This window comes from Gossypium raimondii, chromosome 11 (genome assembly GCF_025698545.1).
Source record: "Gossypium raimondii isolate GPD5lz chromosome 11, ASM2569854v1, whole genome shotgun sequence".
Classification (NCBI taxonomy): Eukaryota; Viridiplantae; Streptophyta; class Magnoliopsida; order Malvales; family Malvaceae; genus Gossypium; species Gossypium raimondii.
Window position 1 is genome coordinate 62,178,407 of NC_068575.1, and position 23,526 is coordinate 62,201,932.

At 32.0% G+C, this 23,526-nt stretch overlaps 4 protein-coding genes across 11 annotated transcripts; 2 read left to right on the forward strand and 2 right to left on the reverse strand.

Annotated features, from left to right (window-relative positions):
• The first annotated feature begins 2,722 nt into the window (after positions 1–2,722).
• Positions 2,723–5,518, forward strand: LOC105801809 (protein REVEILLE 6). Of its 7 annotated transcripts, none has more exons than XR_001136064.2 (9): positions 2,723–3,008; positions 3,670–3,727; positions 3,892–4,015; positions 4,100–4,276; positions 4,367–4,471; positions 4,560–4,669; positions 4,759–4,818; positions 5,036–5,136; positions 5,224–5,518. XR_001136064.2 is itself a non-coding variant. In XM_012633105.2 (9 exons), the coding sequence occupies exons 1-8, from the start codon at positions 2,842–2,844 to the stop codon at positions 5,130–5,132; spliced, it is 903 nt and encodes a 300-aa protein (XP_012488559.1). In that variant the 5' UTR covers positions 2,724–2,841; the 3' UTR covers positions 5,133–5,136; positions 5,224–5,518. The 7 variants fall into 7 exon arrangements, 4 of the variants coding, with proteins under 4 accessions (XP_012488562.1, XP_012488559.1, XP_052480470.1 ...); XM_012633105.2 differs by having other exon boundaries at positions 2,724–3,008; positions 5,031–5,136; XR_001136066.2 differs by lacking the exon at positions 5,224–5,518 and having other exon boundaries at positions 4,543–4,669; positions 5,031–5,137.
• LOC105801808 (uncharacterized) lies at positions 5,420–10,723 on the reverse strand. Its single transcript, XM_012633104.2, has 10 exons — positions 10,547–10,723; positions 10,371–10,452; positions 9,641–9,739; positions 9,509–9,558; positions 8,878–9,062; positions 8,617–8,725; positions 8,347–8,495; positions 8,172–8,250; positions 6,448–7,633; positions 5,420–6,328 (listed from the first exon to the last, which is right to left on the reverse strand). Exons 2-10 carry the CDS (start codon positions 10,448–10,450, stop codon positions 6,241–6,243), a joined length of 2,025 nt encoding a protein of 674 aa, XP_012488558.1. The 5' UTR covers positions 10,451–10,452; positions 10,547–10,723; the 3' UTR covers positions 5,420–6,240.
• A 2,016-nt stretch (positions 10,724–12,739) lies between these two features.
• LOC105801807 (glutaminyl-peptide cyclotransferase) lies at positions 12,740–17,767 on the forward strand. 2 transcript variants are annotated; one of them, XM_012633102.2, is made up of 12 exons: positions 12,743–13,302; positions 13,430–13,486; positions 13,641–13,676; positions 14,059–14,123; positions 14,779–14,842; positions 15,280–15,397; positions 15,589–15,686; positions 16,183–16,253; positions 16,370–16,397; positions 16,552–16,606; positions 16,842–16,967; positions 17,292–17,767. In XM_012633102.2, the coding sequence occupies exons 1-11, from the start codon at positions 13,039–13,041 to the stop codon at positions 16,937–16,939; spliced, it is 954 nt and encodes a 317-aa protein (XP_012488556.1). In that variant the 5' UTR covers positions 12,743–13,038; the 3' UTR covers positions 16,940–16,967; positions 17,292–17,767. The 2 variants fall into 2 exon arrangements, 1 of the variants encoding a protein (XP_012488556.1); XR_001136063.2 differs by lacking the exons at positions 16,842–16,967; positions 17,292–17,767 and adding an exon at positions 15,830–15,909 and having other exon boundaries at positions 12,740–13,302; positions 16,552–16,588.
• On the reverse strand, positions 17,174–20,784 carry LOC105801806 (probable polygalacturonase). The gene is made up of 6 exons (XM_012633101.2): positions 20,710–20,784; positions 20,186–20,533; positions 18,563–18,683; positions 18,263–18,437; positions 18,124–18,194; positions 17,174–18,041 (listed from the first exon to the last, which is right to left on the reverse strand). The coding sequence occupies exons 1-6, from the start codon at positions 20,731–20,733 to the stop codon at positions 17,347–17,349; spliced, it is 1,434 nt and encodes a 477-aa protein (XP_012488555.1). The 5' UTR covers positions 20,734–20,784; the 3' UTR covers positions 17,174–17,346.
• Positions 20,785–23,526: the final 2,742 nt, after the last annotated feature.

Below are 23,526 nucleotides of genomic sequence, written 5' to 3' on the forward strand. Positions count from 1 at the left end.
ATATTTTAACCTAATTTATCATACTTTGTCCAACATGCCCACCTAAAGTTTATATTGAAACTGATAGATGCTTAAAACAAGCGTCCATTACACAATAGTGAAATTAAATATTTTCTTTTCAGCCTAAACATTAAATGAGATATTTATTTTCATGTAGAAGAAAAAAACAAAACGAAATTAAAAAAACAACACACGAGAGAAAACGAAAAACAATAAAACAAAAGTGAAGCAAAAATATATCTGACCACAAGAAAATGAAAAAGGCACCTAAATTAGTGGGGCAATTTACCAATAAAAGTCCCTTTTTTTTCAAAAATTACTGAAATGGGCTCATTTTTAATTATTTACCTGAATGGTCCTTTTTCCGGAAAATCGCGTCCACGTCATAGCGATGTCAGGATACGAGTCAGGAAATTGCGTCCACATCAATGCGAGATGCTGATGTGGACGCGATTTCGGCCCGCGCGTGAACAGTACCCAACGGTCAAAAAAATAAAATACCGGGCCCATTTCGATAAATTTTAAAAATATAGGGCTTTTTTGGTATTTTGAAAAAATAAATTTTGAATCTTTTTGTACTTGTATTTATTTTTTTAATCAATTAACTCTTCAATATTACATCAATAGCAACAAATACAAAAAAGATTCAAAATTGTTAGCAACAAGATACTAAGGGAAAAGAGCAAGCATCTTAACCAACTAAGCTAAACTAATTAATTGACATATTATAGAAATACTGTTATTATCTTAATTATATTACTTACGTTCTAACGATTTATTGGACCTATTCCATACACGTGTCAAATCAAAAAAATAATACAACAATTCTGTAAAAAAAATCCGGTGTTTACTTCAAATAAATAAGGAAAATAATGATTTGAATGTTTCAAAATTTAATTTTAAACCGAAAAAATCAAAATTTAGGGGCAAAAAAGGATCTTTTTCGATAAAACTGCGGCAAACCGCCTTTGGCTGTTTGTCAGCGCGTACATCTCGAAAAGTTATTCGAAGTCAAAAAAAAATCGTCTCAATCGAACAACCGAGCCAAAAGTTATGGTCTTTCAAAGTTTTTCAAGCTAAAAAACATAAACCGTTCATCCACGTTAACAAATCGCGTCCTCGTAGGTGCGATTTGTGTCCACGTAAGCAAAGCGCGCTGATGTGGACGTGATGTTCTGACACGTCCCCTGACATCGCACTGACGTGGACGCAATTTCGGGGAAAATGGCCCATTCTGATAAATAATAAAATATCAGGTCTATTTCGGTAAATTTTAAAAAAATAAAGCTTTTTTTGATATTTTGCCCAAATTAGTGGACAACTCAAGTAGGGCCCGGTGTTAAATATCTGCTTCATATCATGTGGCTGTAGTTCTGACAACTCAGCACATAACAGTTCATCTAAACCATACATTACCGGTACCTGTTATTCTTTTTCTAGCACGTGTCGTTTTGTGAAATACCTATCCTGTCTCATCACTTGTCCCTTTAACCTTTTGACCGACCCTTTAGGTTCCCCCAACTAGGATTATAAATAGATTAATAAATTTATTATAATATTGTTTAAGTAAAAAAAGAAGAAGTTAGTGTTTGTTTCTTTCAATATTATTATATTTTACGATAATTTATATAATATATAATGTTGATACAAATATGGATGGTTACAAATAATTTGCGTGACAATTCATGCATATTTTATGTTGATGTGATATTATTTTTATTAAAAACAGTAATTTGATTCGTTTTGAAAATATAAATGGTTAAATTCGCTATTTTTAAAAATTGATGGTCAAATTTAATTAAAAATATAATAACTAAATTGATAAAAATATAAACATTGTGAGCTAAATTTATCATTATACTTTATTTGTGGTATTATAAATTTACGATTAGATGTTTTGGATATAAAAACTTGTGATAGGAATGAAGCTATGAGTTCAGTATTAAAAGTCAAAATAAAATTATAAAATTTAGAAAACTAAAAAACAAACTCTGGACATATTTTAACATTTACACAATTGGAACTAAGTTTAAATTGAAATGTTTGTAATAAATTTATTCGTCATCATATTTAAAAAATATAAATATATAAAGATTAATGTGCTTTAACATGAAATTAGTTATCTTTGTAACAAGATTTTAATTTGAAATTTTAATTTTTAATTTAACTCAGATAATTTTACTTGATTCAACTCTACTCAATTTCATTTGACTTGACTAAATTTAAAAAAATTAAAACCAAGTTAGAATGATAAAATAAGACTAACCAACTTGATTAAATTAAAATTTTTACTTAATTTAACCGAATGCTGACGGCTAATAAATTTCTTTACGTATATAAATAAATTAAACAAATTAATAATTAACAACAATCAATTTAACTTCTAAGAAGAAGAATAACCTATTTGAATCTTAAAATATTGTAAAATTTGCTTGTTTAACAAGGGAATGTAAATGTAAAATTAATTGTATTCACTAACTATTTTCGTATTCAATTATTTTGATTTGATGTCGGAACGTTTAGAAAAAAAAAAATTAAGCCATTTAAATGTATTTTATTTAAGAACAAATAAAAAATAGTTTTAAAATAAATTTGACTTCGACCAAACATTTTGTAGACGTGGCAGATTCTTATTCGCTATTTCTAAATCTCAAATGAAAACCACGCAACAGCCAATCCAAATTGCGAGCCCTTTATGTACAAACTCAACCGCCCCTCGGAACGCTATTTTCTTGGTTCTTTAAAAGCTTACCCCCGAAAATAATATCTCCCAAAAAATCTTACATCGTATAAAAAAGGAGTCTGAACCCGGTTCCGTGATTTTACCCGGATCCGACTGTAATGGCGTTACCTGGCCTGGGACCGCTTTCCACGGCGGAAACGGCGGCGTCCACGGTTTCATCTTCCGAGGATCCGAATAAGAAAATCCGAAAGCCCTACACTATAAGCAAGTCTAGAGAGAGCTGGACTGAACCTGAACACGACAAGTTCCTCGAAGCTCTTCAACTGTAACAAGCGTTTTTTTTTTATCTCTATATTCTACGAATTTGCTTTGCTTCCATTTCTAATTAGGGTTTTTAATGACTTTTTTAGGAATTATGTCTTTTATTTTTTTGGCAACTCAGTTTCAAGGTTTTTGAATTGAGTTTGATGTTTAAGATCGTAATTCATATTTCACTAGTAACTAACTGAAACTTCTAGATTGCTTATGTTAAATTTGTGTATTTCCTTCTTATATTCAGTTAGCTGTAGACTTCATATCTAAACACTGTTTGTATATTTGAATATATTGAGAGATTTTAAATAGCGGCGACGACTCGATGTTACGGTCTCTCTCTATATGTATGTATGTCTGTATGGATGGATGTATGTGCGTGTGTGCGAGAGAGAGAAGACTCTGAACACTGTTCATATATTTGAAGACATTGAAAGATTTTAAACAGCGGCAACGACTTGATGTTACGGTCTCTATATGTATGTGTGTGTGTATGTATATGAGAAGACCCTGAACACTGTTTGTATATTTGAAGACATTGAAAGATTTTAAATAGCGGCAACTCAATGTTATGTTCTTCCTCTATATGTGTGTGCGTGTGTGATTATGTTTGCCAAAATGGTTTTCCTGGTCTCACTGTTTTTTGTTGTTTACATTTCTTTGGTTCTATTCAGATTTGACCGTGACTGGAAAAAGATTGAAGCATATGTCGGGTCTAAGACTGTTATTCAGGTAAAACTAAAATGTACCTATATTTTTTCCTTAGCAAATTCTGGCTCTGTATTTTGAAAGGAAAGAGCCTAGAAATCATGATGACGTAAAAGCCTCTGTTCTGTCTATATTTGAGCTTGCTTTTAATGATTCGAATTGAAGTGTGCCTTCTGTTTTTTTCGTAGATTCGTAGCCATGCCCAGAAATACTTTTTAAAGGTTCAAAAGAGTGGAACAAGTGAACATTTACCTCCGCCTCGACCTAAAAGAAAAGCCGCTCATCCATATCCTCAGAAAGCCTCCAAAAATGGTGAGGATATTTGATCTCAAGTATGATTGTAAAATCACGGAACAGACTTGAGTTAATAACCTTGTCACTCTGTTTCACATTTAGCAGTTCTTGGGCAACCACAAGTATCTGAGCCTTTGCAGTCACCTGCTGCTTTACTCGACACTGGATATGTTCTTAGATCCGATCCCTCGTTGATGCTCGCGGACCCTGTTACTAGAGCTGCTGCTTCTCCCCAAACAAACAACGCACAAACCATCAGTTTTGCACAAGATAAAAAAGGTTTCTAACATTGAAATCATCTATGATATATAGCTTTATTCCCTTAAAAGTTTTAAGATTTTGAATATTTGTTGTATATTATTTTTGTAGGTCCTGGGATGGCCAATAACTCATGTAGTAGCACTGAAAGTACCCGAAAGGGGACAGAAGTTGGGGATACAACTGATCAGGGAAATCATGGTCATGCATTGAGAGGTTTTATCTTAAATCTGCTCGAAATTTATAATCTTTTCTGCTAGCTAATATCCTCACTTCCTTTAAACCAGTTTCTTGCTTGGTGCAGTATTGCCCGATTTTGCTCAAGTATACAGTTTTATTGGCAGTGTCTTCGATCCAAACACTAAGGGTCATATGCAGAAACTTAAGAAGATGGATCCGATAGATGTTGAAACAGTACGCACATTTTACAATGACAATTTATAGGAACTTGTTTATCTTGCCTTGTACGTGATTACTTATATATTTTTTCTTCTCCTATTTAGGTTTTGTTGCTGATGAGAAACCTCTCCATCAATCTGACAAGTCCCGATTTTGAGGATCATGTGAGTTTCTGTTAGCTCTTTCTAATGTTTACTTCTTCCTTCCCGGTATATGTGATGCGATTCAACTGCTATTGCTAAAAGTAGATTTTTGTTGGTGGATGAATGCTGAGAAAATTTATGTTCGCAGATTTTGTTCGAATTGCAACATAAATCGGATCTAATCATCCATGTATTTATTTTGTATATTTATAAGATATTGTTTTGTGATGCAGAGAAGGTTGCTTTCTTCCTACGAGATTGACACCGAGACAAATAATATTAACAGTGGTGCCTGTAAAGCTGTTGATAACAGCCAATCTAAACGAATCACTTAATATTGTAGGTAATGAGATTCTTTTCTAATTCCAGCTTGCGCATAGTCTCTTTTATTCTTGTATAATTTGTACGTACTCTATTTCATTCCAGGAAAAAAGGGCTAACATCAAATGAGTTCGGAACCACGATATTCCATCAGTATATATACACTGCTGGTCAGAACGAAAGTAGTAAAGTTGAAAAGAGTGTACAGTGCTACCCTTATCTTTGTTTTGAAGTTGGTATCTATCTTGTACATGCTAGGTTCTTGGCTTCTTGCCTTGTGTATTCAAGTTTTGGTTGCATATTTTTATTGTGATATTATGCCTATTTTCTTATATAAACACAGTATTCTCTATGCTGCTACTATGGAGGTAAATACAAATTTCAGTGTCGGTTTTTTTCCTATGTTGCTCCCGACATTTTTTGTCGGAGAACTTTGTGTTAGATGCGTATACGTACGGAGGACAAGATATTTCAAATGGTTAAATATGCCAAAGTCCTTGTGCTTTTGTAAATTTAGAATTTAGTCCCTATGTTTTTTTTAGGAATTTAATTATTTTACTTTTTAGATTTCAAAATTGAGTTCTAACTCTTAACACTATTAAAAATTATTATTTTTAATTTAAATTTATTATAAAGTCATTTTAGTTACATGACTCACAAGTATTCTTTTAATTTTAAAATATCACAATAACAAATTTAACAACAAAAATTAATAATATTAACAGTTTAATTTGAATTTGAAAATTTTTGAAAATTTTTAAATTTAAAAATAAATTTTAAATCTAATAAAGTATAAAAACTTGTGACATTTTAACCAACACATCATAAGCTTAGCTTAGAATAGTTACGACATTTGACACTCACACATATATTAGCCTAAATTCGATTATTTACGAGTAAATGTAGGGGTTTTTTCGCAAGTTTTTAGTAATATAACTTCCTTTTCATCCTTGTTTACAAAAGCCAAATATCAAATGCTATATCCGTTTTTATCGATCTGTATTTAAACCTACCTAGCGGTTTTTGAGAAGATTGAACAAAAGATGAATCTGGCTAAACAATTGCAAAGTTGAGCAAAAAGCTGAAAATTTGTAGCTGAATACCTCTGCCAAAGGCCTGTTTTCAATTTGTTTTCCAAACTGATTCCACAGTTGGCCAGCCGAAGTACGAAGATCCATCGGCTTCGCTCTCGATTACAATCTCGGAAGGCCTGTAAAAGTTTACCCTGATTAGTATTTCCATTGATAAACTCATCAATTAGTCAAAGTGCGGTTAGAGACTATACAAAATCTGCAACTCATTAGAAAAGTTATGAAGCTGAAGCCTTACCTGGAACTGGCATTTTGAAGAGAGTTATAAAATTGTCGATTAAAATTCAGGGACGAATTAAAAGTTGCGTCTTGGTCGTGTTCATAACAAGCCATTTGATCTGAAGTGTGTTGAGGAAATGCAGCTATTGGCAGCCCATACATTTGTTGGCAAGGGAGATGATAGCCCATACAATGATCAAATCCTGTTGCAGCAGCTCGAAAATATTGGGAGGGTGTGTGATGCACATTTGTATGGAAGTGCTGAAGAGCTTGTAGATTGTAGGCATAGCTTTTTAAATCTCTAGGCTTGATTATGGAACTCCTTCGGCTTGTTTCGTACTCGGAACAACTTACTCGTTCCTTCGTTGATTTCAGCTGAGAATGGCGGAGTTGTGGGTTAGATTGTTGCATGTACGGATTGTTAAAATAAGTTTCCGAGCTTGTAAGATCATGAGAACGGTGAACGAAAGCAGAACTTTCGAAACCGGTTAGATCGAATCTGTTCTCATCGGCTGCCACAAACAAGGACTCTTGTGGAAGTATGTAGTCATCTACGGTTATCAAGCTATCTTCATCTGGCAAACAAATCTCAAGCTCATCATAACTGCACAGAGAACTGTTCTTTGATTCTAGCGCATCTTGAAGATCACTGCTTCTTTTACTTGCACTAGTTTGCACAAGAAAGCTCGAGAATTCGATGCTTTCGACATTTCCAATTGGCCGAGACTTCACTGAATCATCCCATTTGAACCTGCTTGTCAAGTCTTTTTTGGTGCTTGTTGATCTAGAGATAGGTCCATGAAGATTCTTCTTAAATTTGTTTAGCTGGTAGTTGTCAATTTCAGTTTCAGAAACATAGGATTTATCCAAGGACCATGTATTATTTAGCTTTGAGGATTCTACCAGGTCTGTCAAGCCTGCTTCTTTCCGTAACAATGAAAGTATGTTCTGAGATTCTTCATCGTAACAGGAACAATTTGATCTCTGAGTTGAACAATGTCCATTGATCTCTGACAGAATTGGTTCTTCCAAGCTTTCACAAGAAATAACTCCTGGATTACAAGGTCCGTACAATTCCGTAGAGGTTCGCTTTGTGACAGGAATGGGAACAGATTTCATTAGATTGTGACCAGATCCATTTGCTCCAAAAGAAGATTTTGTTGAGTCATGCTCAATGGCCTTTTGATCAACAGCAGTCATTTTCTCTAGAGAATTTCCACCACCCCCCCCCCCAAAAAAAAGCCAATTGATTAAGGAAGCAAGGATATGAAACATAATTTATGGTTAAAGTACCTAGGAGGTCCTTGTATTATAGGGATTGGATCAAATTAGTCCATTATTATTAAATGGATCAATTTAGTTCTTATACTATTAAAAAAAATCTAAATTGTAATACAACATTTACTATGAAAAATTATCTTGAAAATTAATTTTTTTCAATTGCAGTTCAATTTCAAACAAAAATTTCATTTACAGAATCATAAAAGCTTTAAAAATATTGTCTTTGTTAAATAGTAAATACTAAATCTATTCAAGTTTGGCCTTATCTGATTCTTTTCAATAGTATAGTGACTAAATTGATCCATTCAATAGTAGAGGAAATAATTTGATCAAGTCCCTATAATATAGGGACCTCTAAGGGACATTCACCCATAATCTAAAATCCCACTTTTAAGAAAGTTTTGAAGAGCTGAAGGAACATGAATAATATTTTTGTTGTGTTTCTTTCTTTTTTTAGTATACCTCCTTCAGCAAGCAGATGAGTTAAGTCAGAGGAACAGACCAAAGGGTTCTCAGATTGACCTTCTTTAACATCACGAGACTGGTCAAACAATAAAAAAATGTTATCAGAGGTTATACCTAATCAACAATCATTAACCACAGATAGGAATTTCTTAAAAATAGAAATTTGAAATACCTCAGATCCCTTGGACTCAAAATCACCTTCAGAATCCTCCAATGCTATAGCAATATATGGTTTCAAATTCTCTGTATGATCATCACAGATGAACTTTTGCTTTTCTTGAGTAACCATTTCTTGTTCCTTCCTCATCAATTCAAATGAATCTAAGCATACAAGGTTGTTCAACGAACACAGGGAAAGTTACATATCTTTAAGCTTTACCTGGTTGAAACCTTGAAATTCATAAGCAATAACAACATAAACCACCAGAAAACTGGATTCTACCTCTTCTTATTTTTTCCTCCTCTGCTCTGTCTTGACTCAGATTATCAGGGGAACCAAAGGTTTCATCATTGTAATGGTCCTTACTTTCTCTTTCTGAATAATATTTTGCCTGAAATAAGCACAAAATGTGATATGAAACTAAATATAATGTTTGCTGATAGAATACAAGTACCACAGACAGAGATTAAAGACACAAAGAGAATCAATTGAAAATCCTTGATACTAGCACTAGATGAATCAGATAGTATTATCTGCATGTACCTTGCATAGATGTGGAGGCCGATAAGGTTCAATACTCCTGTTGAGTAGGTGGAAGCCACTGCCTTGAACTACTGGAATAATAGTCTCTGCTATATCTCTATGAACTCTTGCACCACTTCCCAAAATTCCTTGCTCAGGATTTCGCCTTGAACAATGAGATAGACTGCTTTGAAATCTGCTAGCATCTATACAGTAACACATATGGTTCAACAAGCAAGAAATTGAAGAGCAGCTTCAACTATATGAGTACCTCAAACTCTGGTTTTTAAAAGGAACTGAAGACAAATTTTCATCACTAATTTTAAAAAATTGTAATTAGATAGCTTTTTTACTCAATTAAACAAAATTAAATGATCGTTATGATGTCTCTGTCATGCTCAATTGAAATCACATACTGTAATGTATGTCGAAGTCTATATAAGAACAATGATAAACAGGCACAGTAATAATGGGGTTGAAACAACATAAAACAGCTCATATCATAATGACTCAACCCACTACTGCCATCTCTAACTTGATTTTTAAAATGGCTCACACAATCAATCAATACCATTTTTACCATAGGACTAGGAATTGCTAATCATCTTTAAATTGAAGTACGAGTGGGGGAAAACAAGGAGAAACTTCTAACCTGAATCATGATACGAGTGCAACACACTAGTTGATTGATCATTAAGTTCTCTGTTAAAAAACACAAAAACACAAAAATTATCTTGAGAACATTGATGCAACAAAATGCAAAAGATAAAATGTGATATATTACCTTAGTGTTGAACTGTCAAATCCAGTAGGTAACTTTTTACATGTATCAAGTTTAGCAAAGGAAAAGAGAAATTCTCTAGAATATGAACGTTTTGATTTTCTGCGCCAAAAAGAAAAAGTGAAAAAGAAATAAATTATAAGTACCGAGTATCCATGCTTTACTTGTTTGCTGAATAGTAATAAAATCGTTGGTTTTTTGCACTACTACGGTCCGCTGTTTGCACCATTGGAATTTAAAAACGAAATCCTCTTGAAACTTTTCCATCAAGTAAAATAGGGAAATAGTTGCATGGAGTTCATAAACATATCACTCATTCACTCCATTTCTTTTTCTCCTTACGTTTTTCTCGCAACCAAACAACGTTCTTCACCGTATTGCTACTAACATTTTCTAAACGTATATAACGAAAAAAAGTCAGACAAATCATTACTGCTTATAGACTTTACGGTCCTCTGTTTGCACCATTGGAATTTAAAAACGAAATCCTCTAAAACCTTGCCATCAAGTAAAACAGGGAAGTAGTTGCATGGAGTTCATAAACATCACTCATTCACTCATTTTCTTTTTCTCCTTACGTTTTTCTCGGCAACCAAACAACGTTCTTAACCGTATTGCTACTAACATTTTCAAATCGTATATAACTAAAAAAAGTGCAAAAAAAAAGAGTCAGACAAATCATTACTGTATATAGACATTAAACAAGAGCTGAGAGATCGAGATTAAAAATTACTTGTGAAAATCACGAGTTGTATCCTCCGATTTTGATCGTAGCACTAAACATTGATCTTCATTTTCCGATCTCATCTTCATCTCTAAAAGAAAAAAAGTGTACGGTTCAATAATCCTATGTCAAAATTTTGAAATAATATACCAAAAGAACGCAGTTATAGTGTTATACACACTTACAAGTTTGTATAATTTCTAATCCTATACGATGAAAACAAAAACAGATACGAAAATTTGAGTCAAGAGAGGACAAACTGCATTTTTGCATGAGAATTTTTGTTTCCTGGAGAAAGTTGGCGAGAAAATTATGTTCGTACGTGGAATGTGTGCTGTTTGGAAGCAAAGAAAACATGAAGAAATTGATAACAAATTTGGAAATAAAAAAAAATTGGTGTTTTTTTTAAAAATTTATATATAGCTAGTGCCTAGAAGAGAGTATAGAGTACAGGGCGAGTGAGAACTTGCGTGCAAGGACCTTTTTGTTTTATGCGTCACATGATTATGGAGACTAACAGTATCAGTACGAGGCCGAAATTGGCAGGCAGGCAGCCCATTTGGAGGGAGGTACGGTACTAAAAATTAGGGAAAATTATACCAATGTCACTAAACTATTAGTAAGTTTACATTTTGGCCACTCAACTTCGAAAAGTGACAAAATGGTCATTGATCTATTCGAAAGTTGTCATTTAAGTCATTGGGCTGTTAAAATCATTGATATATGGCATTTTTTATTCACACTGCCTGCATCAATTGAAAGCTCTCCTTCCCCGTCTCTTTTATGGTTAAGTTTTTTTCTTTTATGAAATAATTTTGAATGTCATGAATTTAATAATCAAAATTCAAACAACCTTCTTTTTTGATTTTCGACATTGATCGTCAAATTGACTTAGATCTAAGGTATGTTCTTCTACTCGTTGATGGGTATTGATTTATGATATTGATCATCGAATCGTCGCTTAGATCTCATTAGCCAGACTTAAAAAAATAACTTTCAAATAGTTCAGTGACCATTTTGTAACTTTTTGAAGTTGAGTGATAAAAATGTAAAGTTACCAATAGTTTAATTACCTTAGGTATAGTTTACCCTAAAAATTTTATAAGGGTTAATGTAATATTTGAGTAAAAGTAGCATAAAAGCTATTGTACTAGGAGTCAGATTACATTTTACTCTCTCTACTGGAATAATGTGCAAATTAGTCATTGTATTTTAGATAAAAGAGCAAATTGGTTCTCTTGTTAAAATTTTATCCATTTTTATTGTTAAAAACTGCTCCATGTACATCAACATGAGGTAACGTCTACTTATTCCATCAATCACGTTTAGTTTTAACAGTAAAAATGGATGAAATCTTTAATAGAAAGGGCTAATTTGATTTTTGATGTAATGTACAAATTTTCAGTAAAAAGGTAAAATGTAATTTGACTCATATCACAAGAGCCTCTGTGATACTTTTACCATAACATTTAGTATCTAAGTTTGCCTCAAAGGATAAAATTGGTAACTAAAGATTTTTTTTTCCCAATTTAGTACTTGAGTTTGCCTTCAAGATTCAACTTAATACCTAGACTAAATTACATCACGTGGCCTAATGAATGTTTGACATGTATGCTTTAGTAAAAAAAAAAAGGTACTTAATTGGGATAAAGAAAAAAAAAAGGTACCAAATTGGAACAAAAAAAACCTCAAGTATCAAATTAAAATTTTAAGTACCAAAGTGAGCATCGAAGCTAAACTCATGTACCAAACTGGGACAAAAAAGAAACTAAAATACCAAATTAAATATTGAAGCCAAAATTAAATATCAAATAATATATTAACCTAAATTATAATGGAATCCACTATATACAGCAGGAAAATTCGATATTTTTGGATTTTTATTTTTGTTTTTCTAATTTTTTTACTTTATGAATTTGGATTAGGTTTTTGTTGAGGGGATCGACTTTCTGGCCGATCTCACATCCTCAATGGAGGTACCAGCGAAGTGGTAGTGTTTTCTTAAATTTTTACTTTATGATTTTGGGTTACATTATTGTTGAGGGGATTAATTATTTGACCGATTTTGGACCCTCAACGGAAGTACTAATGAAGTGATAGTATTTTTATTCACTAATGTCATTGAAGAGCACGGGTTTAAACCCCGTTAAGATAAAAAAATGTTAAAAATGTTTCTTAGTGGATTAAGTGTTTTTGTCAAATTCTGTACATCTATTTGAATTCTTTTTAAAGTAGAGAGACAAAATTCGAGAATAAAATTGAGTTTAAATACTCTAACAACAATATCTCCATTAAAGTTATGAGATGGGCCCAAAAAGTTTATGCCCAATTTGCGAATAGTTGCAAGTGAAACCCTAAAATAAGGATTTAACCCAAGAAAAAGTGAAAAGAGGAAAAATTGAAAAGGAAACGGGATATGCTACGGGCGAAGATTGGCAACACCTGGTTGTTGGCAGGACATAACTGTTCATCCACAAAAGGATCTTAGTCAACGAACCTTTGTTGACCAAACAGCCAATTCTGCGGACCACAATGCGCAACTTTAACCATGTTCCCCCCATAGCTAAGGTGTAGCCTCCGTCGTATGCCGCCTACAAGAAATTCCTCCGCCACCCTATTTATCAAATTCCAAAACCCGCGATATTCGGATTTCAAAGGCTCGCGCCAATGAGCTTTCATGGCGTCCAAATCGTCTAAGAAGAAGCCTAACAGCAAGCGGTCAAGCTCCAAGCCCGCCTCCTCCCCGATGGCATCTCCGAAGCATTTTCATCTCAAAAGATTCTTCATTTTAATTTCGATTTTGTTGCCTGTTTGTGTAATTGTTGTTTTGGGAGTTTCGTCAAACACGTCGTATAAGATATCGTCGGATCATTACTCCGTTAAGATTTACGGATTTGAATTAGTCAATGAATTCCCCCACGATCCCCGTGCTTTCACTCAGGTAAATCCCTAAAGCAATGGGTAGATGAAATTTTAAGGGTTTTTTTTTCCGGTGTCACTGTTTTCCTTAATTCGCTTTTGCCTATATTTTTGAATTGAAATTGTTTGGTTTTTTTTGCTTCTTTCAGGGCCTTGTTTATGCTGGAAATGAATCCTTGTATGAGTCAACTGGACTTTACAAGCAGGTTAGTTGTTTGCTATCTCATTGTAGGTCGAGTTGATCTATTTGCAGTTCCAAAATTAGGTTGCATTGTCTTGTGTCTTTATCAGTTCTGTTTAGGGTTGAATTTTAATGATACGTAACCATTTCTTAACCTCCTAATTTATCTTTGGTTTCAGTCAACTGTTCGCAGAGTAGCTATTCAGACGGGAAAGGTACACAGTTCCTGTCTTTTGATTTCCATTCGAGCTTGTTGGTTCTTGGTTGTCATCCATTTGTATGATAGGATCAACACATATTAGTATTATTTAGAAGTACAATTTTGTCTACACGTAACACTAAGATTTATTGAGATTTCTTAATGAATTAATGAAAACATAGTTAAATTTACTTGAAAGTTAGCTAGTAGGAATGCAGTATGCTACTATGGGATCAGTATATGTGCTATATTCTGTTAACTAAGGTTGGTTAAGAACTTAAAATCGCTTTTGATTTAATCCAAGTGACAAATCAGTTAATAGGTCCTTGGTTGTAAACTGAAGCAAACTATTTTTTGGAATTCTAAGTTTGTTTACTGATGGTTTTCTATACATACAGGTTGAGGTTCTTCACAAGATGCCTGATTCATTTTTTGGAGAGGGTTTAACCCTTCTCGGTGAAAGGTTAGTTAGAAGTAATTCAGCTGTTAGAATTTGGCTCCTGTGTTTCTCTAAAACAGTGATCTCCTTTCTTCTTTTTCTTCCTCTTCTTCCTGCCATGGTTTCTCCCCTTTCTACTTCCATCAAGGCCTTTGAAATGTGCTGCTTTTTTGGATTTTTTGAAGTTTAAACAGGGGACAAAGCCAAAAAAATTTTTAGCGAGGGTCGGAATAAATTTTCGAGAGATCAAAATATAAGTTTATCATGTATTCGTTTACGATCTCATCATTTTTGAAATGACCAACATGAAAATTTTCATTTATAGGGGGGCAAAGTGCAATTTTACCATACATTAATTTATAATTTCTTTATTTATAAGGAGATTGAAATGAAATTTTTTCATTTGGGTGGGGCCTGCCTGCCACCCCTCAGATTTGCCTCTGAGTTTAAAGTACTTAGAGAGATCATTTTTCAGTCGGTGGAAATTCTATTCATATTTGGTAAATTGCTTTGTATTTATATGCTTTCAATTGATGTTTATGCTCTTCATCTACTTCGGTTTTCTGCTTTGTCATTTGGATGGCTTCTGTTAATAAGGTTCTGTATTTGTGAATTTTACATGGCATGACCTTTTGCGTGCTATTAAGACTAATGTAATAGTTCTTATGTTCTTTTGTAGGCTGTTCCAAGTAACTTGGTTGACGAAAATTGGTTTCATATATGACACAAAAAATTTGCAGAAAGTTTGTGCTTCCAGTCTCTACATTATTATACCATTTGGCTGTTTAATTTGCATTACCATTTTGTATATTCATTTATTGAGCATTCTGAGCATGCATGGTTGAGTTTAATATAAACTTTTGATAAATTTCCATTATTCTATTTCTGTACAATTTCATTGCTGGGAAGCTAGTCAGCTCAATGCTATACTGATATTGCAGAGTTCTTAACCTATTTGATTCATGCTGTCATGAGCTTAATCTGGCTCACTGGCTTCCCCATCCACCCGCACTGACTAAAATTATCATCATGTTTATATCTCACTACAAAATCTTACTGCTTTCTTAAACATCTAATTGTCAAATCACGTTTTACTTCTTTTCAATTGAAGTGTATTCAATGCTTGTTGTATGGATTTGTGTGTGTCCATGATGGTTTTACTTTGTCATATTCACTGCAGTTAGATCGATTTACACATCAGATGGAAGATGGTTGGGGCCTAGCAACTGATGGCAAAATCTTATATGGAAGTGATGGGACTTCGACACTGTATCAGATAGATCCTCAAACATTAAAAGGTTGCCCTTGCACAAACGTTCTGATGATTATATGTTCCCCCTTCATTTAGGGGTTTCAACTTTGTTATTGCTCCCAACTTTATTCATGGTGCATTTCACTGTGTAATTGAGTGTCGTTTACTAGTACTAAATATATCCTCCGTTTTCACCATCCTTTTTCTAATTATACTCTCTTTTACAACATCTTACAGCCACAAGAAAGCAAGTCATCCAATTTAATGGCCGTGAAGTACGCTATCTGAATGAATTGGAATATATAAATGGTGAAATATGGGCAAATGTTTGGCAGGTATGCCTTTGTACCTCTAGAATTTTATTTTTGTGGTTCTTGTGGCATGGTTATTGTGATTCATTGCTTAAAACTCGAAACTGGCTTTATAACAACTTGTCCACTTTATGGAATGAATGCAATGTTCTGTTCTTTGATGACAGCATAGCATAAAGAAAATAAGAAGGCAACTATTTGACTGGCTTGCAGTTCTTTACATTCTAAACAAAGTCTTCTGACAAAGGTTATTATATTAATGTCTTGCACAGAAAGCTATTTCCTAATGATCCTTCCATCCAAATATATATTATATATGTATGAACTTTAAATCCTTTTCCCTTGCACTTGCATGTGGTGCAACGTATCAACTTGTTGTTCTAGACGTGTCTTATCTCAAAGTTGTCTTCATGAGAACCAATTTGTTTTATCATATGTCCTATTTCCTCGGTATAAAATTTATTTAATTTTATGATGATTCATAAAATTACTTCCTGAAGTCTACTTTCTTTCTGTGTAGACTGACTGCATTGCTAGAATCTCACCTAAGGATGGTAGAATGCTTGGATGGATTCTTCTCCCGACTTTAAGGTTTATTTTTTTATGCTTATTTGGAAATCCTGATCAATGTCTCCATTTAAGGTATACTTGAAGTTTGTTGATGATTTAACAATTAAATCCATCGTGCTGTTCGTTTTGTTTTACAGACAAGGACTCATAGCAGCTGGATATAACGTAAGAACTTAATTAGAAATTGCATGATGATAGATACTCTTTAGGTTGCTTTTACTTATCTTAATCTCATTGCTAAATACTTGCATCAATTCATCAATGTTTACGCCGAGTGGCCAGCCTAACTCATGAATGCCAAAATTTCACTATGTTTCAGGGAATTGATGTTTTAAATGGCATTGCTTGGGATAGCAACAAAAATCGCATTTTTGGTAAGTTCTAAGATCGATTTGGCTTTCAGAATCATCATTTACTTCCCTATTTTTATAGTGTCAGACATGAGTACAGGGTATAATATTTCAAATATATCAAAAAATAATTAAAAAAATTGAGTATACCCATTTCCTGTACATACCTGCATTTGAAATTTACACCGATTCCGAGTAACATTGGCGTGGATAAAATGACCAAAATATATTGAGTTCTTTTTTTTTGGTTTCCTTCTAGTTACTGGAAAACTCTGGCCAAAGCTTTATGAGATCAAGCTACATCCAGTAAGGAGACAAATCGACAATAAAGACATTGAGCAGCTTTGCGTGCCATGAAAAGCTATATCCTTATGTACCCACGAAGGTCTGTATGCTGCATATAAGGCTTTATTAATTTGTATACGAATTCAGGAATGAAAATTTTCCATTGGAGATTTTTAATTTAGATACCTGATTCCTAGTCTTTACTGAATCTTTTAAAATTTGTTTGTACTATCGGGTGTCATTACATTGGGTTTCTGCATTCTCTACCATTATTAACATGAATAGATGAATGTGTAGTAAAGATGGTAGGATATAAAGGGCATTATATTATATATAAAAAACTTATATAAAATGTAACATTAATCAGGTGCTAAACATAGATGACATAAGTTGACAAAACATCTCTCTTTTTATTTTCTCTCAGATGCTAAAGTAGGTGTGGTACTGTGGTTCATTATAAGCAGTAGTATAATTTAACATCAGAAGTTGCCGCTGATCGAACAAGTCTTCAACTTGACATTGTCGATAGGCAGCCTGTCCTCAGGGAAGGGGCAATCAATCTCCTTCTCAGGCAACAAGTTGCATGGTTCCGGTGTCACTTGGTTAGTAACTCCCTGAATATGAGTGCAGTTCCATTGCAACTCCTTTGGCTTTGAAGTTAGTTTGATATTGACATTAGAAATGCAAATATCCGTAAAAGGATCGTTTTCGATCCCATCCAGTCTTGCTGAATATGTAACATTATCAGCCACAACGTCTCTGTAATTGATCCCTTTGATTACCGGTAATGCTTTTGGGTCAAAACCGGGGTCTGGATGTGAGCCATAAGAGCCAGTCATCCAGAACACATACTTCATTGTATTCAATGTGATCCTCCTAACATAAATGTCTTTCACATAAGCTCCTCTTCCCACAGCTGTTTTAATCCTCACACCAGATTGAGTGTTGATTGCCGTGATGTCTTCGGCTCTTACATCTTCGATCCCACCTGACATCTCGCTCCCGAGAGCAATGGTGGCACTGTCAGGAGATATGCAGGTGAATCTTCTAATCACTAAGTTCTTGGTTGGCATGTTGAACTTGATTCCATATTGATCCCAACCACTTTTGACTGCTATGCAGTCATCCCCCGAGACTACAAAACTGTCCTCAATTTTAGTGTTTGTGCATGAATCTGGAAAATAAAAAGGTAATAAATTAATAAATTAGTAATTAAATGAGTTAAAAAAAACTTCAAACTATGAAAGCAAGCAAACCTGGATCTATTCCATCTGTATTAGGAGAATCAACTGGTGCAAGAATGGTCAAGTGTTGGATAATTATATCACTGCAATTACGATTTCGAGTCAAAAAATGGTCAATTAAAATTTAAAATTGTCGATAAACCGGATTAACCTGCTGTATATGGGATGAACGTTCCATGATGGAGAGTTAACCAATGTGAGATTCGAAATTTGCACCTGACTAGAATACATTATCTCGATCAAGTAAGGCCTGGTTACATTTAATTTCTCCTCTTTGAACTTTTTCCACCAGTAAGCTCCTTGGCCATCGATGGTACCGTTGTTACCTTAAGTTACAAACCACCACATATGTTCAATAAATACGTTAGGTCCGGCTCATAAACACCATAAATTTACCCTTGCATTTAATTGTTATAAGATTGTATTTGATAGGTATTAGTGTTGAATTTACCTGTAATGACGACATCTGTGAGGTTGGTGCCAAAAATAAGACTGCTGAACCTTCCATTAGGGGCGTCTCTTCCCCTCCCGTAAGATGGCAGAACAGGAAGATGAGGCCACTCTGATTCATCCTGTTTGTTTTTTTCCAAAGATTTAGTTTAACATTAACCTCCAACAATATTAATGGTACATTCTGGTTCTAATGTATTCGATAGTTGGTCAAAAAAGTTAGTTCTCCCACTCCACACTATTGTTTACAATGTTAGGTAACAATGGCTTATATTTTTTTGGAATAAAAGCTTGGTCTAGGTTTTTGTTGGTCAAATCAATTTATTTTCCTTTTTTTTTACTAAAAAAAGTAAATCAGTTTTTTATGTTATATTAAATAGTAAATTGGTTCTTACTGTTAAAAATTTAATTCATTTTACAGTTAAAAATTAGTATAGTTGATGAAATAACTAAATAGTTACATGGCGTGTCACATGTATCTTATCTTGACATATATAAGTCATTTTTAACAGTAAAATTAGATAGAATTTTTAACAAAATATCAATTTACTCTTAAATAGATAAAATGCTATCCTATTCATAACATAAACTTCCATAATACTTTTATAACTATAAAACAAATTGAAAATTATTAATATTCCAAACAACACATAATAAAACATGATTTTGATATTATAAAATCAATTGATAATAAATAAACATGTGAATTTGATTTGAACATAAAAATACCACATGCATGAACCTAAACAAATTGGTCTTACATTCAAAAGGTAGATATTCTAGTACCTGAAACATCCAAACTTTTCAAAGTGGGTTGAAAACTCAGTCAATAAAAAGGAAAGTTAGGGAGTGAAATGTCAGCTATTGGTGATCTAAATTATACTGAAACAAATGTTTATATATATATATATATATATATATATATTTATTATTTAAAGAATTGAATGAGTGTATGATTTAATTGTAAAATTCATTATTTTATTAAATATCAAGTAATTTTGTTGAGAAAATTTTATATAATAAAATTTAAATTTAAAATATTACAGTGTAATTTTATTATTTTAACTAAAATTTATTTATTTTTTGTTGATTAAGTTTTAATTCTATTAGCATGAACGTTATTGTCAATATATGAAAACGTAGGTTTGAGTGTGTTAAAGTGCATTATCCTCCTTTAATGAGATTGTTAAAAAATTATATTTTTACGTTAATTTTCTAAAATATATTTGTTCTATAATCGTTTTTATAATTAATAAGATTTATATCTATTCAGCGACTGAAAATCAACCGTCTTTATTTTTTCTGTCATCGGTTTCAACTAAAACTTATTTATTTCTTACGTTAATTTTTTATAAATATATTTATTAAATAAAAGTATCCATAATTTTTTTATAAATAACAAGATTTATATCTATTCATCAACCAAAATCAATTTTTCTATTACCAACCAAAAACTCATTTATTTCTTGAAATTTTTATGAATATATTTATTAAATAAAAATTTATTCATAATTTTTAATAATTAATAAGATTTACATCTATTTATCCACCGAAAATCAACAGTAATGTGGTTTTATTTTTTCTATCATCGATATGGAATTGAAGTGTAAAAATATAGTAGTACCTGAGTTCCAAGAATAACAGCATCTTTATGGATAAAAAGAGTAAAATGACTGGTGAGATTAAAACTCCCAGTTAACCATTTCCCCGGCGGGACAACAAGTTGTGCACCACCACCATCTGCCGCGAGCTGGCTGAGATTTGCTATCGCAGCTTTAAACGCCTCCGTGTTGGATGTTTTGCCGTCACCAACACCACCAAATTCCGTCAGAACCGCACTGTGTTTCCGACAGTTTAACGCCGGAAACTCGATCGTCGTACTCGTCGTCGCATGTCCGGCGACTCGAAACTCCGCTACACTCCAACTCGATAATCCCAATAGAAATATTGCTGAGATCAACGTCTTGATCACCTAAAAAAAGAAACAATCAAGCTTAGCTTCTCGTCACATTTTTTACTCCCATTTTCATCGATAAAAAAAAAAAGAAAAGAAATACGACATGGGATTTTTTCGAGAAACAACAAGAATAGAAAAGAAAAGAAAAACTGAAATAGAAGGGATGTGCAAATGGCATGGAGATAGATTACAAGGGATTTTCTCGAGAACTCCATAAGTGAAAACTAGTGAGGTACACCTGTGTTTTCTTTGCCAAAGAGAAACTTACATATAGAGAATGGTTTAATGTGCAACAATTTATATATAGTAACTATAATTATGAGCAAATCCTTGATCAGGTGGCGTTACAGTAAAAATTAATTAAATAAAATAAAGCAAGATTTAAAGCTTTCTAAATATAACCCAATTGGATGTTGTTTTGTTTATTTATTCTTAAATAATTTTAAAATATATCTGTTTTTTATACAATGTTTAGAGTTAGTCATAGTACCTCTTTAATTCATAAATAAAAAGATAATGCGATTTAACACATTCGAACACACATATTTCTATATTGACAACAATACTATGTCAATAGAACTATGATTCAATTGAAAAGTGATTTTTTTAGTGCATGTTATCGGAAAATATAATTAAATTTTTATGAAAAATAGCATACGCTTGAAGAGAATACATGGAAAAGTATCTTGCAAGTTTTAGTATTAGGAGCTGCATTTCATTTTGTTTTCTATTAAAAAATGAATAAATTAATTATTATATGTTAGATCAAATAGCAAATTGGTCCTTTCTGCTTAAAACTTTATCAATTTATACTATTAAAAATTAGTGTGGTTGATGAAATAATAAGATGGTGACACGTGATGTGTCATGTATATTGCATGTTGACAAACAAACATTAGTTTTTAACAATAGGATTAAATGAAATTTTTAACCGAAGAATCAATTTGCTTTTAAATCTAATATATATACAAAAATCTTTGTATATTAAATCTGAATTTGAATTATATTAAACTTTTAAAAAGAACAAACTCTTTTAAATTTTAATATTATTTTTTTATTCGCAAAATTTAAACTAAAACCTAATTAAAGCATACAGAGCTATTGGCATAAATTATTTTACGTAGACGGAAACTACAATATGGCGTAATTTGCATTTTTTCTGATCAACGGTGATATCATGCTCGTATGGCTAAAAGGTTCCACTTTTTCGTCCTCTTCACACCGTTTGATCTAAAAGCATTCTGACGTGGCATGCATCAACTGACTAGCTGATTAACCAATAACTTTGTCTGGGAACCACCGAATCTATTCGGTCCGAAATTCAAAAAAGTAAGGGAAATTTTTTTTGTCATAATTCGTAAAAAGTAAAAGGATAAAATATCCTTAAAAAAAGTTAAAATATGACATAATTCATTTTTCTCAAAATACTTTTAAAATTTTAATTTTTCTATTTTATATTTTAAAATTAAATTAAAATTTTAATATTGTTAAAATTTTCTCGTTAAATTTATTAGTTCGACATTTTAAAATAAAAAGGTAAACTCACTCAATAACAATGCATCTAAAAGTTAAAATTATATTAAGCTTAACTTTAATAAAATAATTTAATATTTTTAACAATTAAACTTAAATTTTAAAATTTTAAAAATAAAACATTGAATTATAGGGGCTAAAATGACTTATGTCATGTGTTTAACCATTTATTTGCAATTTATTTAAAGTAATGTATGTTACTTGTATGCATATAAATGTCTGAAATAGACATATGCCAAATAATTATTTTCTTAATAATTTGAATAATTTATTTCGTATAAATAGAATATATAAAGTCAGTTGAAGCTAAAATATGAATAAATATCTGAAATCAAATTCAAACTTAAATTGAATATTAATTTTCAACATTTTAATAAATTCAACTTTATTACATCTAAATTCAACCTTATTCGATTACAGCCTCGTTGATATATATAATTATAATGACTACCACGTAACTCAAACCTCTGTTCTGCCCACTGGAATTCAATTCCCATAACCAATTTCTTTTCCTAAATTTTCACTTTAAATCAATTAGTTTCATCACTTCCATTCTTTCGTGCATTGTAGAGCCGTGTAAGTTAGGCAAAATATGTACTACAAGTTTCCATCATCTATAATTGTTCAAATTTAATTCAATCTAAAATATAAATTTTAAATTTCTTTAATTTTTTTTAAAAGGTTTATATAAAAGATTAGTGAGGATCGAGATTAGGTTATTAATAAAAGAATAAATATTAATTTTATATATGAGTTTTAGTTCAATGTGTAATTTGAAATATTAACTTTGATTTGTGATTTATGGATATATACATGAATTTTTTTTTTTTTTTGTGAAATACAAGAGGAGGCAAAGCCCTAACAGCAATGCGGCTAGTGCGACTCAAACCCAAACCACACCTAAGACAATAAACACATTGGCCATCAAATCAACACACGGGGTTTTGATTTTGATTCATTGTACATATTTAAAGAAATAAATACATACATTTATTTTCGTATCGGATTAATATAATTATTTGTGTATGCAATATATCAACGTAAATGGTCCTAATTCGATAATGTTGTTAATATTTTGTGAAAATTGAATCAAATAAAATTTTATTTATAAAATCATACAAAATCATAATTCATGTATAACACTGAATATTGAATTAAAGTTTATGTATAGTTTTAATATTTTTATTAATACAATTAAATTTTATCATAATAAAAACTAAAATACTAATAAAAAGTTTCTTCAAATATATATAAAATATTCAAAATAAATTTTCAACATGATAAAAGTATCATGAAAGCCCTCAGATTAGGAGTTAGATTGAATTTTGTCTTATTTACTAAAATAATACGTAAATTAGTCATTGTACATTAGATTAAAAAGTAAATATTTCTTTTCTTTTAAAATTTTCATCATTAGAAGATGAAACATGACATACTACGTGTATCTCATCCCGGTGTACAATAACTTTTTATTA